The sequence below is a fragment of the Carlito syrichta genome, unplaced genomic scaffold (genome assembly GCF_000164805.1).
Source record: "Carlito syrichta isolate Samal-C Ts95f unplaced genomic scaffold, Tarsius_syrichta-2.0.1 Scaffold120445, whole genome shotgun sequence".
In the NCBI taxonomy this organism is placed as follows: domain Eukaryota; kingdom Metazoa; phylum Chordata; class Mammalia; order Primates; family Tarsiidae; genus Carlito; species Carlito syrichta.
Window position 1 is genome coordinate 14745 of NW_007064541.1, and position 13906 is coordinate 28650.

Below are 13906 nucleotides of genomic sequence, written 5' to 3' on the forward strand. Positions count from 1 at the left end.
GAACTCTCTCTGACTGGGGTGGGCAAGAGAGGGAGGATTGATGTATCTCCCCCCCGGCCCCCAAATTCTGTAAGACTGTTTGTTTATTGTTGGTTTGGGGGTGTTTGGCACAAAGTCCATCCTCTCTCTGATTTGGACTGAGAATTTCTCCTGGGTCCCAAAGCACAAACAAACAGTGGGGATTCTGCCCAAGTCATGTACTTCAGCTTGGGCAGGCTCCCAAAGTGCGTAAAACATCCCCCAAAACAAAAGGGGTTCGACAGAAGTCATGTGGGATTCAACAAAAGTCATGTTTCCGGTTCGCTGTCTCCTCCTCTCCCCCGAGGCTCACCAAATCTCCGAGCTTGCAGCCCCCAGGTCAGATGAACGGAAGAGGCACAAAACCAGAGTCACTAAATCATGTGTAACTAGGAAAAGAGCAAGAGGGTCAGAAAGGACATCTTTCAGGAGAGGAATCCCAAGACGGTGCCCAGGGTGGGAGCAAAGCGGATGCCTGTGACCTGGACGTTGGCACAGGATGATCCTCGTCCTTGGGGCTGGCTCAGATGGCCAACCAGTGCTGCAGCTGCAGAGGAAGATGGCAAGGCTGTTATGACAGGGCCTAGGCAGGGGCCAGCAGGAGCAAGGGCCAGCTGAAGGGGCAGCAGGAAACAAATAGAGGCAGAATGTCCCCCAACCCCAGACCTCAGGGAACATGCAGGCTGGTTCCCTAGTTGTCACTGAGGCAGAAAGAACAAAGGAGTCTTTCCAAAGTCACACCACAAGTCTGCTGTGGTGGGTTCATGGGGCCTTCACTGTCCCCTGGTCCCGATGTTTTTGGGGGAAAAGTAGGAATCAGGTCGACGTGTTCCTGAAGTACTTGCAGCTCTTCCTTTGGGATAAGAAATTCTCAGCCTAGTCTGGCAACACTCTGTGGTGACAACTCACACAGGCAGAACAGAGTTGTGGGAAAGTTTTGGGCAACCCAGGACCGAGGAGCAGAGGGGCAGGCGGAGGGTAACAGAAAAGGACAGGCCACCTCCTCCTCTGACCCGACACCATACACCGACAGCTGTGCTGGGCTTTCTGGGTGTGTAGTCCTACCTTGGGCAGTGCACAGCAGGGAGCTCCCAGGGCCGGCCCCGCGGCCCCTACCTCAGGGGCCCAGGCCGCACCTACCTGGAACTGCCTGACATCCCTCTGGGCCACCAGGTGGTGCTCGTTCTCCGGCGTGATGCCATAGGCCAGTCTCTGAGACAAGCGGGAGAAGGCAAGGAGGCCTCAGCTCATGTGAGGGATACCCTCCCAGCACCCTCAGATGAGGGCCACCTGCCATTTGGCCCCAAAGCCCAACATGGACAGTGGGAGGTTCATACAAGACACCCGAAGCTTTGTTTGTGAGCTGGTCAGTTCACATTGAAACATTCATCCAGCGAGTGTTTCCTGAGTCACCTGCTATGGTCAGACATGGAGCTCCGCTCTGTAGATCCAGACCTGAAGGGGACCCATATAGCCTCTGCTTTGGGGGGAGCTTATGGGCCATATTAGGGACTGGCATTGAACAAACACTCACAGGTGATTTCAAACCCAGATTGGAGTAAGCCCTGTGAGAGCATGTAGTGAGAGAGGACCTGGCCCTGTGGGGGACCAGAGAAGGCCCCCTGTAGTGTAGACACATGCAGGTACTCAAAGCCTGTGTTCTTAAGCAATGGTTAATCTTTAGATAGTGGTTTGCCCTCCCCACTCTCAAAGAGAGAAGAGTAAAAAGATCAGGTCCCAGTTGTCATGTCTAGGGTGAAGTCCCTGGACACTGACACTTCGGGTGACCCGGGACAGAGGCCCCCAGACATAGGGATTCCACAAACAGGAAACATATCACAAGGAGTGGGGGTGGGGCTTCCGTTGGGGACTTTCTCCCCTAGGTCCCTGCATGGCTCACTCCCCTGCATCATTTTGTTTGCCAGGCTCATCATTAGGATGTTAGCTCCAGGAGGGTAGGGATGTTTGTCTAGTGCCTAGAACAGTGACTGGCACATGTTAGGTTCTCAGGATATTCCTACCAAATGGGTGGATCAAGGAATGAAAGAATCAGATCTTTATTTTGCAAGGTCAGGATATGAGGAAAAGATGATCATTATTAGTTTATAAAAGAACGGATATTTTAACAACCCTATGATAGGAATGATAGAATTACAGAATAAAGAGCATTGTTTCCCAAATATTTGTGTGTGTGTGTGTGTGTGTGTGTGTGTGTGTGTGTGTGTGTGTGTGTGTTGCATACATGTAAAAGAAGAAAATTTATGTCAGAACTCTCTGGCTTAGGGTGATCATATTATTAGGTTCAGGACAGACATGGGTAAAAACCAAGGTGACAAGATCATAGTGGGCTTGGACAAGAAGAATGGAGACATTTGGGGACATGACAAACCTTAGAAGGGGACATGGGAGTGAGTCCAGTTAAGTCTGTCTGTCTAATTAATCCTTAGTGAACTCCAGGGCTGAGCTCACCTTCTCCTGGAAATAATAGCAGGAACAGCAGGTAGCAGTTAGCACTGCACTCGGCACTCCCTTTTCCCTTTCAGGGCACACAGTGCTATCCTCAGGCCACATGTGTAGAAAGGGAGGCTCAGGGGGTAAACAACTTGGCCAATGCAGTGGTCTGTCTGACCCTAGTATCTGTGTCCCATCTCCCCTCTTTCACCCCAACAGGAATGACTCAGGGCACCTCCCACCCAGTACCCCTGGGCTGGCCCAGAGCTCACCTCCCACAGGGAGCCTTGCATACTGAGGAACTTGTAGATGATGTAGACCGGTACCAGAGCCATGGAGGACAGGGCAATGCCCCACCCAACCCAGTTGGCCCAGAGTGGGAAGATGTAGTCGTCGTAGGTGAGTGGCTTGAAGTTGATGATGCTGACCACAACCACAAACTGGGGAGAGATGAAGGCAGGGTGGGGGGTGGGCAGGAGGAGGGAAAGACAGAGCAGGAGAGAGATGAGGAGAGGGAAGAGAGGAGAGTGTGGGAGAGAAGTGAGGAGCAGTGAGTGAGATGGATTATAGGGAAAGGAGAAAGGGAAGGAGGGAAAAGAGAAAGGAGAAGGAGAAAGAAAGAAGGAATTCAAGAAACAGGTGATAATCAAAAGGAGGCAAAGGTAACAGGGAGAAAAGAGAAAGAACAGAAAGGCGACTCTGGAGCTTCCCAGGGACATGGCCCAGGCTCTTGATCTACCCCCCCACTTTGATTCACTAAGATAGAAGCTCACCACGGTACCCCAGGACTGAGCATCCCAAATGTCCCGTCTGCATGACCAGGGCCCCTGGATCCCAGAGGAACACATGCCTCCCAGTCCCATCCTGGACACAGTCCTCCTCCCCACAGGGCTCCCAGCAACACATTACACACCAGGAGGAAGGCAGGGCTGACGAACTTCCAGCACAATCTCCAGTACAGGCCCGGCTTGAACCCCATCATCTGCTGGATGTCGTTGCTGAACCTGTCCACACCTGTGCACACACAGGGTTGGTCCATCACAAGGGCCCCCACGGATGGACAAGCCAGATCCTCATATGAGGTCCTGGCTGCAGGGCAGTGGAGCAAAGTACTGTCCTGGGGACAGACACTTTGCAGGTGCAGAACAAGGAAGAGACTCAAGGACATCATCACCTTCTATATGACACTTCAATTAATTTGTCAGAGGGAAACTAGGGGTTCTGAGATGAAGGGACTTGCCTAGGTTACAGGGCAGGTTGGCCTGACTCCAGAGCCTGGCTCCTTCCTCTCGCTCAAGCTTCATCTGCAAATAACAATGACTGTGTACACAGCACGTGCCCTGACTTCAATCTGCCAGAAGAGCCAGCCTCCTACCCGCAATCTTTTGAGTGGTAGCAGAGAGAGAGAACAGGCCTAAGATGTGGCATGACACTTGAGGGAAAAAGGAACAGTAACAACCCATTAGACATTTTGCAAAATAGTGTCTCAGTTTTGCTCCAGAATTATGTTGCCAGATAAAACAAAGGACACTCAGTTAAGTTTAAATTTCAGGTAAATGACTGGGCATGGTGGTTCAAGCCTATAATCCCAACACTTTGGGAGGGCAAGGATGGAGGACTTCTTGAGCCCAGGAGTTTGAGACCAGCCTAGGCAACATAGTGAGACCCCGTCTTTAAAAAAAAAAAAATCAAAAAATTAGCTGGGTGTGGTGGCATGTGGCTATAATCCCAGCTACTTGGGAGGTTGAGGCAGAAGGATCACCTGAACCCAGGACGTCAAAGCTGAGGTGAGGAGTGATTGTGCCACTGCACTCTAGCTTGGGTGACAGAGTGAGACCCTGACACACACACACACACACACACACACACACACGCACACATGCATGCACACACGACTCTAACTAGCTAAATAAATTTCAGATAAATAATGTGAACATGTTTAGTATAACCATGCCCCATGCAATATTTAGTATATACTTATACTAAAAATTATTCATTGTTTATCTGAAATTCAAGCTTAGCTGAGCTACCCAAGTTTTGTTTAGTAAAGCTGACAAGCCTAAGTTAGAATGAATCACATGACTTTGGGTCAGCAGCTTCCTAGGGCTACTCTTTAGAAGCTGACACCAGATGCCTCCAGGAGCCTTTGCAGCCTCCTGGTAAAGGGAGCTCATCCAAAGATGAGCTGAGAGTTGGGAACACTTGTTCCCAGGAAGCAACCTACTTAACTCTGGAATTCAGGTGACTGTCCCAGGAGTGGAAAGCCCCTCTGCATCGCCATGTGAAGAAAGGACTCCAGGAGGACCAGGGCCAAGACTTTTCTGCACACTCACTTACCATAAAACCAGGAAACTCCGATGGCTTCCATGAGTACAGCAAAGAGGATGGAGGTGCCTGCCGCAAAGGTGTCCAGAAGGGTCAGCACATAGATTCCACCCTGGAGCACAGAAAGAAAAGGCCTGAGGCCATCTTTGGCTAGAAATGGGCACTGACTGTCGTGTTCATCAATTCTTAACCAGTTCCCTGTCCCTCTTGCTCAGAACCCTGTTGAGAACATGCGTGATGGGGCTGTGGTGCCATTGTATTGACATTTTGCGTTTGGAATCACTGGGTCTGAGGCTGGGTGTTTTAGCCAGTCAAGGGTGAGATGGGTTTCAGAGGGAATTTTCTACCCCTTAAATCAGTAAGCAGTTAATAGGGTTGCCTAGAAAGCTTCAGGCTCAGAGGTGGAAGAGGATAGCTGGGACCTAATCCTAGGGGATGCTGGGTCCCTGCTAGCCCCAGTTCCAAGGCTGGGAAGGTCTGACTTGATTGAAATGCAGCCCCAGAAGCTCCAGGGACTCAGGGCCCAGCTCCTGCTCACCTTGGTTATGCAAAACAGAGCCAGAAGGAAAGTGCCGAAGGAGACGCCAAATGTGAAGAGCTTCCGGTGTCTCTTCAGGACCTGGAAGTCATCGGCCAGGCCGGTGATGACAGCCTCCATTCCTCCCATCTGGAGGGAACCAGATGGGGTGGGGAGCAGGAATGAGAGTCTCCCTGGACCACAGGCTCAGGCCCTGGGCACCTCACACACCCGGGCTGCTGCCCTGAGTCTCTTAAGACATCAGCAGGTCCTGCCTTCTTCCCCATCCTCTCATCCCATCTCCAGCCTGTTCCTAAGCAAATGCAGAATTACATGGAGCTGAGCTAACTCCTGCCTCCTCTAATCCCCAGGTACCTGTGCCTTGTCCATTCACTCAGGCTGAGTGTGTTCAAATGAGACTAAAGGGGAGTGAGAGGCGTAAAACACCCAAACGCGTATGAAATGTGTTTGCATGTCAATTAGGGCCTTTGGAAACTACTACAGAAGAGCTTCTACTGGTGGGAACTTCAGGCAGCAGTTTTGGGTTTTTTTTTAACTTTTTAAAAATTTTAAAGATGTGGTGTACAATTCAGAAGTAGGTATACAAGTGGTCATCATACAGGTAAAGTTTGGGCCTCACTTTGGTCCCCACTTCACCTGGTTTGAGATCAAGTATCCTTATTGATGTTATGTGTCACCCCCCTGCCCTCACCTCCCCTGGCAATTTCTAACTACTGCCAATCCCTTTCTTATAGTATTAGGGTAAATGTTCAGGGTCTGCTTGAGTGAGAACATGTGGTACTCAGTTCTCTGTTTCTGTGATAGATAACTGAGTATTATTTTTGGCTGCCTTTCTAACTGTCAAGAAATGTGGTCAACTCAAACTCCAGACACTCAGAGTTAGAAAGGGCCTCACTGCTATGTGCAAATTTCTTCTTATGGGGCCACTGCTATGTCATACATGACACCACCATCCTGTCCTCTTCTCCTGGCAGACATTGTTAATCAAATTCAGAATGCTTCCCTGTGAGCCTAAAAGCAGCCTCACAATCCTTTTCAACACCCTGCTCCTGGCAGATCTACCAATTGAAAGGGAAAGGCAAGGAGAAAAAACTCTACTTGCCAGCCATACCCTAAGTCTTTTTTCAACCTTCCAGGCATGATGTATCGAAGATAGACACAGATTTTTAAAGATGTCAGAAAATACAATCTTATATATGGGTAAAATAAGAGGATGTAAGAAACTACTGAGGTTCAAGATGTTTTTGGTGCTTGTTGATGATGAATAGAAGGGGGACATGCTTACGGAGAGAACAATATTCTATCGGGTCCCCCCACCCATCCAGTTTTCCCATATGCCAGAGGAGAGTGTGGGGGTGGGGCTTATCTGAAGTCCCTTCTTATTTGAACTTCCACAATGTCAATGGGGTTCCTATGGTTCTTGGCTTTGGCCTAAGTCTTATCTTTTTGAATGAGGACTCACTTTCCTGATTTGCATGTAAATAGGGTCCTGTGGGAACAACAACTAATCTGGAGATTGAATGGTGAGAACTTCAGGCCCAGTACTGTGTATACGTTGGGTGGTGGGGGATCAGGCCCACTAGGGTGGGGGTAGATATCCTGAGCAGGGTCACTCACTGAGCTGTCAAGGCCCAGGGCCAGGAGCATGATGAAAAACACAATAGCCCAGAATGTAGATCCAGACAGGGTGGAAATGGCTTCTGGATACAGGATGAACACTAGGCCCGCTCCTGTAAGAAACATCAAGGACCTTATCAATGGCTGAGACTAATGGTCTGAGATGGTAGGGGAGTATCTGGGGACCCAACCAGCTCCAGCTCAGCCCCATGACACCTGGTCAGTGAAGTATGAGAGGCTACCCTCACATAGCCCGACTGGAGAGCAGTACTCACCTGGACAGCTATAGGTTACATGCTGCAAACCCCCTCTCCTATACTCTGGGAGGGCTCTGCTCTTATTCTCAAAATCTTGGGGTCCTCAGAGTCCATTAGAAGCAGCCCTTTCCCAGGCCTCAGCTTCTTTGTGGCCATAAGATATGGGAAGTAGTGGGGAAGGGCACAAGCTCCAAGAGTCGGACTGATGAGGCTTGAATGTCAGCACCTTTGCTCACTAGCTGAGTGATGCTGGAAAACTTTAGCCTTAGTCTCAGTCTTCTCATCTGTAAACTGAGTCTATTAACACTCCATGGCAGCCTTGTGTGAACTAAGAGGCAGAGTGCCAAGTGCTTAGTTTAGGGGCTGGTACAGCTTGGACACTCCAATCTATTCCTCCCAGCCTGTTACAGAGGTAGTTTCTGCTGTATACTCAGAGCCTGGGAATTCCCAATGACAGCCTCAAAAGAACGCTCATTATCTGGGTGCCTGGAAACCTCCACAGACAGCCCAGCAGTCCTATAGCAGTCCTATAGCCACAGGAGAGTCAGGCAGCCAAGAACAAGGTGGGCTTCTCAGCCCCTCCTCAGTGGACTGGGGTCAAGATGGGCTGTCCACTCACCTTCAGTGGCCACATCCTCGATGTTGACCTTGTGTTTGTCAGCCATGTAACCGAGGATGGAGAAGATGGCAAACCCAGACACGAAACTGGTGACACAGTTGATGCTGCTGGTCAGCAGGGCGTCCCTGGGGAAGAAGCATGGTGAGGTTGAGTGTCTTCTTCACTGCCCCCAAGCCTACCCACTGACCATTGGACCATCTATGGAACCTGCAGCCTGGACCCAGCCTTGAATGTTGTCACCCCTTTAGTTGCCCTGTTGCCACATGGGCCCCAGGGTCCCACTATCACTGGTGCAGGAAGCAGGTTAACTACTTATGGATGGGACAGTCTTATACCAGAATCTGCTGGCAAGTTCTTGTTAAGAAATGGAATCACCATCCTCCTTCTTTGACAAACCTTCTGTGACTCCTCAGTGCCTCCCAACTCCTCACTCTGCAAGGAGGACCCAACCTTCCTTCTAGACTCATTTTCCATGACTCCTAAACATATTCCTTAAACAAATCAAACCAGTCAATTTGCTGGCAAACATACCCCTTCTTGCTTTTGTCCATGCTGTTCCCCTTCCCCCATGTGTCTGCCTGGCAAATCCTAACTCTCCTCCAAGGCTTCCCTCAAATTCACCTCCATGCTCTTTCTGGTCCCCTGTCAGGGGGCTGATCACCCCATTTCTTGACCTCTTTACAGCATGTCCCACTGGTATGCATTTATTCTCCTGTGTTTTGTACCAAAGACACTGTGATTCTGCCTTAAGCCTCAGATGGAGAATGAGAGAGGTGTGCCTCTGTCTGAAGCCCACACCTCACTGGGCCTGCAGGAGGCAGCATTAAATGTCTCTTGGACAGAGCTAGAGAATGATCTTCTGACTCCCAGTCTGCCCTGCAGTCTTACCTGTGACACTGCCAGGCTCTCATCAGCCTAAATATTCCACCCCTGTCTGCCTGGGCATCAGATAGACAGAGTCAGACAGTGCTGTCTGCTCTGAAAGTCTCAAGGTGCTCCTTGGCCCCAGCTATCTGCCATCTCCCAGTGATAGTAACCTCAACTTTCCCAGGCCCACAACTTATATCTTCTTAAGATACCTCCTGAGATGAAATGTGCCCCACAGGAACCCCACAGACCATGTCAGAGTTCACAGAACACACAGAATGGTCCATAAGAAGAAAATGTGCCTTGTCCAAGGAGACTTGGCTTCCAGATCAGGGCTCTCTCTACCATCCCCACAAAGTCGACCCCCAGGATTTATAGCTTCCCAGAGCTCTGAGAAGAACCTTACCTGTAGCAGTTGTTGTCAAATTTGTTGTAACTGGCAAATGCAATCAAGACTCCAAATCCAGCCCCCAAGGAAAAAAATATCTGAGTTGCAGCATCAATCCATACCTGAAACCAGCAGACAAAAACCATCACTCTCTGCTCCCTATAGGGCTGGGCAACCTCACTGCTCCAGAAGGGCTGGGAAACCCTGGGGATGCTCTGAGGTGAGGAAACGTGGTCTGAACCAGAGACGGGTAGTCCTGAAACTCGCTCCCCTGCAGCCTGGACAAAACAGCCATGGGGCCTCCCTAGCATCTCCCAGCTTGGTAGTCATTAGTGAGCTCACCCTGGAGGAACTCACTGACTCAATTTCAGGTTCGGATTGTCAAAGACAGTGAATAAAGTAAAAGTTCTGAGATAGAATGTGGACAGGGCAAGAGCAAAGGGACCATCTCAGGAGCTATGGAGACAGCATCTCCAGAAAGGGATCATGAATCCTCCTAGTAGGCTTCTACCAGCCCACAGACTGTGGTGACTCCTTGGGGGCCAACAGGGTTTACTTATTCCATCTTTTGGGTAATAAAAGCACATGGAGGCCTGAAGATCTGAGCTCCTTTCCAACCTCTTTGTCTCATGGTCTAGGCCTGGTCAATTTCACTTCTCTATCTCAGTTTCCTTATCTGTATAGTGGGGATACTTACACCTTGCCCACCCAGACTAAGAGCTACAGTTCAGACTTGAGAGATATCTGTCATCTCCCACTGGTGCTATCCTAGGCTTCCCCACCTTTGCACACAGAAGGCATAATGAGAGCAGCAATCTGATGGGGGAAGACACATCTGCTCCTTTTTAATTTTTCTTTTGGAGTTGAAGTCTTGCCCTGTCTCCAGGCTGGAGTGCAGTGGCATGGTCACAGTTCACCGCAGCCTCAAACTTCTGAGCTTAAGCAATCCTCCCATCTCAGCCTCCCAAGTAGCTGGGACTACAGGCAAGCACCACCACACCTGACTAATTTGTATGTGTATATATATATATTTAGTAGAGGCGAGGTCTCACTATATTGCCCAGGCTGGTCTTGAACTCCTGGGCTCAGAAGATCCTCCTGCCTCAACCTCCCAAAGTGCTCGGATTACAGGTATGAGCCACTGCACCTGGCCAGATCTACTCCTTGAGCCTGCACTAAGAGCTTAGTTTCTACACATCTGAAAGACTCAGGATAGTTAAGCAGTTGCAAAGCAAATAGAGGTCTGACTTGTTTCACAGTTTACAAGGCTGACTCATGTCTTGTGCTCTGTTTCTTTCTGACAGTTTCTAAGAAAATAGACTTTCTCTTGGTTACTGATCTGTAGTGGTGTGCGGGGATGCTTATAACTCTGGGGAGAATATATTGGGTGCATCCCACCTAGTCTTATGTTGCTGCTGTCTGCCAGGATTATCATGGGTTCAAACCAAGTGTGAAGAAGCCCTTGAGAGTTGTGAGGAAGAATGTTGAAGTGTTTTCACTGAGGGGATCTGTGGGAGGAGGCTGGAGATCATCTCAGCCGCTATTTGAAGAGGTACTCTCTGCTAGACTCCACTACCAAATTCTCCCATGTTCATTTTAATTTAGGTCTCTGGGTGGGTAAGTGGTTAGGAGCAGCTATTGGGGAGAGAGTCAACAGGACCCCTGCAGGTCTCCATGGTGGATGAGGCCATCCTTTTGTCACAGGATGGTGGCAAAGGCCGGTATGGGTACCGGAAAGTAGAAATAAGGCTGGGCTCAGGAGCCATGAGCATAGGACAGGAACAAGAATTCAGGACATCACGTCCCCTTCCCAGTACTACTCTCCTTGAAAAGAGAGGTCTGTGAAGATCACTAACTGGAACCACAGAATTCCATCCATCAGAGTCAGGTTTAGCCTGTCAGGTGCAGATTGGGATTAGTTAGATAGAGAAGCTGCAGCTCAGAGAGAGAAGGATCCTGTCCAAGCTTAGAATTCATTACTGCAGGTGTATGGCAGAGCTAAGACAAGACTTGCCATCCCCATCTACCCCGAGAACCCTCCCCCAAGTCTGGTCCCAAACTGGGTGGTCACCGGGCACTGACCGTGGCCTCTTTCAGGCGGTAGAAATCGATGTGCAGGTAGGCGTTGATGCCGTTGGAGGCGCCGGGCAGCGTGATGCCGTGGACCAGGAGCACGAACAGCACCAGGTAAGGCAGTGTGGCCGTGATCCACACCACCTGGGCAGCAAACAGGCTTGCATGAGAGCCTAGCTCAGCCTGACATGGCAGGGGACTGGCGGAGCAAGGGCCCTTGCCCAGAGAGCCACTCACATTTTCTCCCACTGTCCTTTACCTGAGGCACATGCTACGAGCTCCAGCTCTAAGGAAGGCTGTGAGCTGGACTCTAGGGACAGAACAGTGAACAGAACACAGGCTCTATCCTAGAGAAGCTCAGGACCCAGAGTCTGCCACAATGGGGATAGTAGGTGATGGAAGCTAAGGGTACAAACACTAGGTTCTCATAGTGCCGGGCACCTCCTCCTCTACAGAGCCCCCATCCTGACTCCTTCAAGTCACCTCTGTCAGAGCTAAGCACACCCACCTTGGCACTCTCCTTTCCCCACAAGTCCTGCATCCATCACACCATCGGTATTGGTTGCTGCACCCATCTCACTGGCAGAAAATTTAGAAGTTTCTTTCTCTCTTTCTCTGTTTCTCCCATCTGCTCCTTCTCCTTGCCTTTCCCTCCCTGCAAACCCCTACCCCCAGTCTCCCCTTTTCCTCTCCCTCTTTTGCATATCTTCCTAAGCAAATTGCCTGAGAAGGGATGTGGCTAGGCAGAACACAGAATCTCTGGTCATTCTTTATCTTAGTGAAAAGAGATTTGCAACCCAGCCAAATCAGAAATACAAAAAAGGATGAGATCGTCTCCAGTTAAAAAAGAGAAACCCATCCCCTTGCCCAGGTTGGGGAACAGAGAAGAAATCCATCCCCTTGCCCAGGTTGGAGGAACAGAGCAGAAAGGCCAGGACAGGGGAAGGGAGAGTATGTGGGCTTCCTCACTGTTCCTTCTTACCCTTGGCTACACGTAAGAATACTCTGGGGTGTAGAAAAAAATGTTAAAGCTCAGATCCCATTCTTGGAGTTGCTGATTTAATAGGTCTGGGTGGGGCCTGCACTTTAGTATTTTTTAAGTTCCCAGGTGATGTGAATGTGCAGCCAAGGTGAGAAACAGCTGTTTTGGGAGGATGCAGCCATTTGCAGCCCTACAGAAAGAGGACTGTGCCCCAAATGGAAAGTCAGCTCATGGTCAGGGTAGTCATACTCAAGGAAGATCCAGCTGAAACACTAGAGGGCATCAAACTTAAGAGTCAGATGGTTCCACCCTCCCAAAGCTCTGGCACTATGCAGCCTCAAAAATCTTCACACATCGCTAAGGAGAAAATGGAAGCCTTGAAATGTGACCGAGGGTTAAGTTCTTGGCCAGCCTAGAAAGATATGGGTGTGAAACAAAAATGGAGATATAGAAGATAAAGTCATAAGTTTTACATTCCTATGTTAGGGGACTGGTTTCTATCTTCCTTGTTTACTTGTTTGTCTTTCCCACCAGACCATGAGCCACTTAGAAGCAAAATCCCATATTATTCAAACTTGTATCCCCAGCACCTGGTACACATGGGTCCTTAAAAATGATTATTGGATGAATGACTGGGCAGTTGCATCGATGAATGGTTGGACTGTTAGGTAGATGGATGGATGAATGAGTGGATGGTTGGATGATTCGACATGGTTGGGTAGATTGCTAACAGGGTGGATGGGTGATTAGGTGGGTAGATAGTTGAGTGAATGAATGGATAGATAGATGAGTGGGTCAGTGATAAAATAGAGGGTAAGAGGATGCCTAAATCAAAGAGAGAATTAAAACATGACCAAGTGAATGAATGAGCAAATAAGTCAACAAGTGAGTTAATGAATGCCCCGGTGGTGGTCACATCTTCTGGGCTCAGGGAGAGCCAGAGAAGACTCCTCTGTTTCATGCTATACAGTTGTTTCTCCATTTTCTTGTTTTATGAAGGCCTATGTGGACATGGGCTTTGACTTCTGTTGTCTTTCAATGCGGGGCAGGAACATGGAATACAGATTGTATAACAAATAAGGAAGAAACATCTCCTGGAAGGTGAAGCTGCTGCGTCTGGGTGGCTGCATATCGATCTTGGATTCATTCTCCCAGACTGGGACAAATGGGTCTAACTAAGTACTTGGGCAACAAGAGGCACCAGGAGGAGTTCTCATATATCCTTGTCATGGGTCCTAACTGCTATGGTATTCTACAGCTCATGTCAACGGCTGCATTACAGCTACACTGCCAGCACCAAAGACCAGGGAAGACCATACTCTTCTCATCAAAAACCAACATTCTGAGTTCTGACTTCAAGAAATCTCCCATGGGACCTGGAGATGATCCTACATTGACCATGTCTGATGCTCCAACATGGATTCAATTCCTTAAGGAATAAATCAGGACATGACTGAGCTGACCCTGACTACAGAGAAGCATCAAGAAAGAGATGACTTGTTTTGTCCAAGCCCATGTGCTCAAAGATAAATCATCTAGTTTTGTTGAAGGTTTCAGAATTGACAGTGGATGTGAGTTCAGCTGCCTAAGAGCTTATATATTGAAAGGGAGGCTCCTGGATCCTTGGCCAACAGGTTACTCATGCTCACTCTTCTCTTTGTGAAGAGAAAGACACTTGGGCTTTGTTTCTCCACCCCAGGTCTCTCCTTTCTCAATTTCAACTTGTAATGCATATCTGATCACGAGAAACCAGACTTGGTACAACTTTGAA

The 13906-nt window shown here is 49.2% G+C and overlaps 1 protein-coding gene across 1 annotated transcript in view; it reads right to left on the reverse strand.

Moving 5' to 3' along the window:
* Positions 1–336: 336 nt before the first annotated feature.
* Positions 337–13906, reverse strand: part of SLC6A2 (solute carrier family 6 member 2) — a 43997-nt gene continuing 30427 nt past the window's right edge. Inside the window, exons 6-15 of the mRNA XM_008047979.1 lie at positions 11163–11297; positions 9099–9202; positions 7826–7950; positions 6950–7062; positions 5333–5461; positions 4807–4906; positions 3383–3483; positions 2742–2909; positions 1159–1230; positions 337–565 (exon numbers count right to left, since the gene is read on the reverse strand). Coding sequence (XP_008046170.1) covers positions 542–565; positions 1159–1230; positions 2742–2909; positions 3383–3483; positions 4807–4906; positions 5333–5461; positions 6950–7062; positions 7826–7950; positions 9099–9202; positions 11163–11297 — 1071 coding nt within the window. The 3' untranslated portion in view covers positions 337–541. The remainder of the gene's footprint in view (positions 566–1158; positions 1231–2741; positions 2910–3382; positions 3484–4806; positions 4907–5332; positions 5462–6949; positions 7063–7825; positions 7951–9098; positions 9203–11162; positions 11298–13906) is intronic.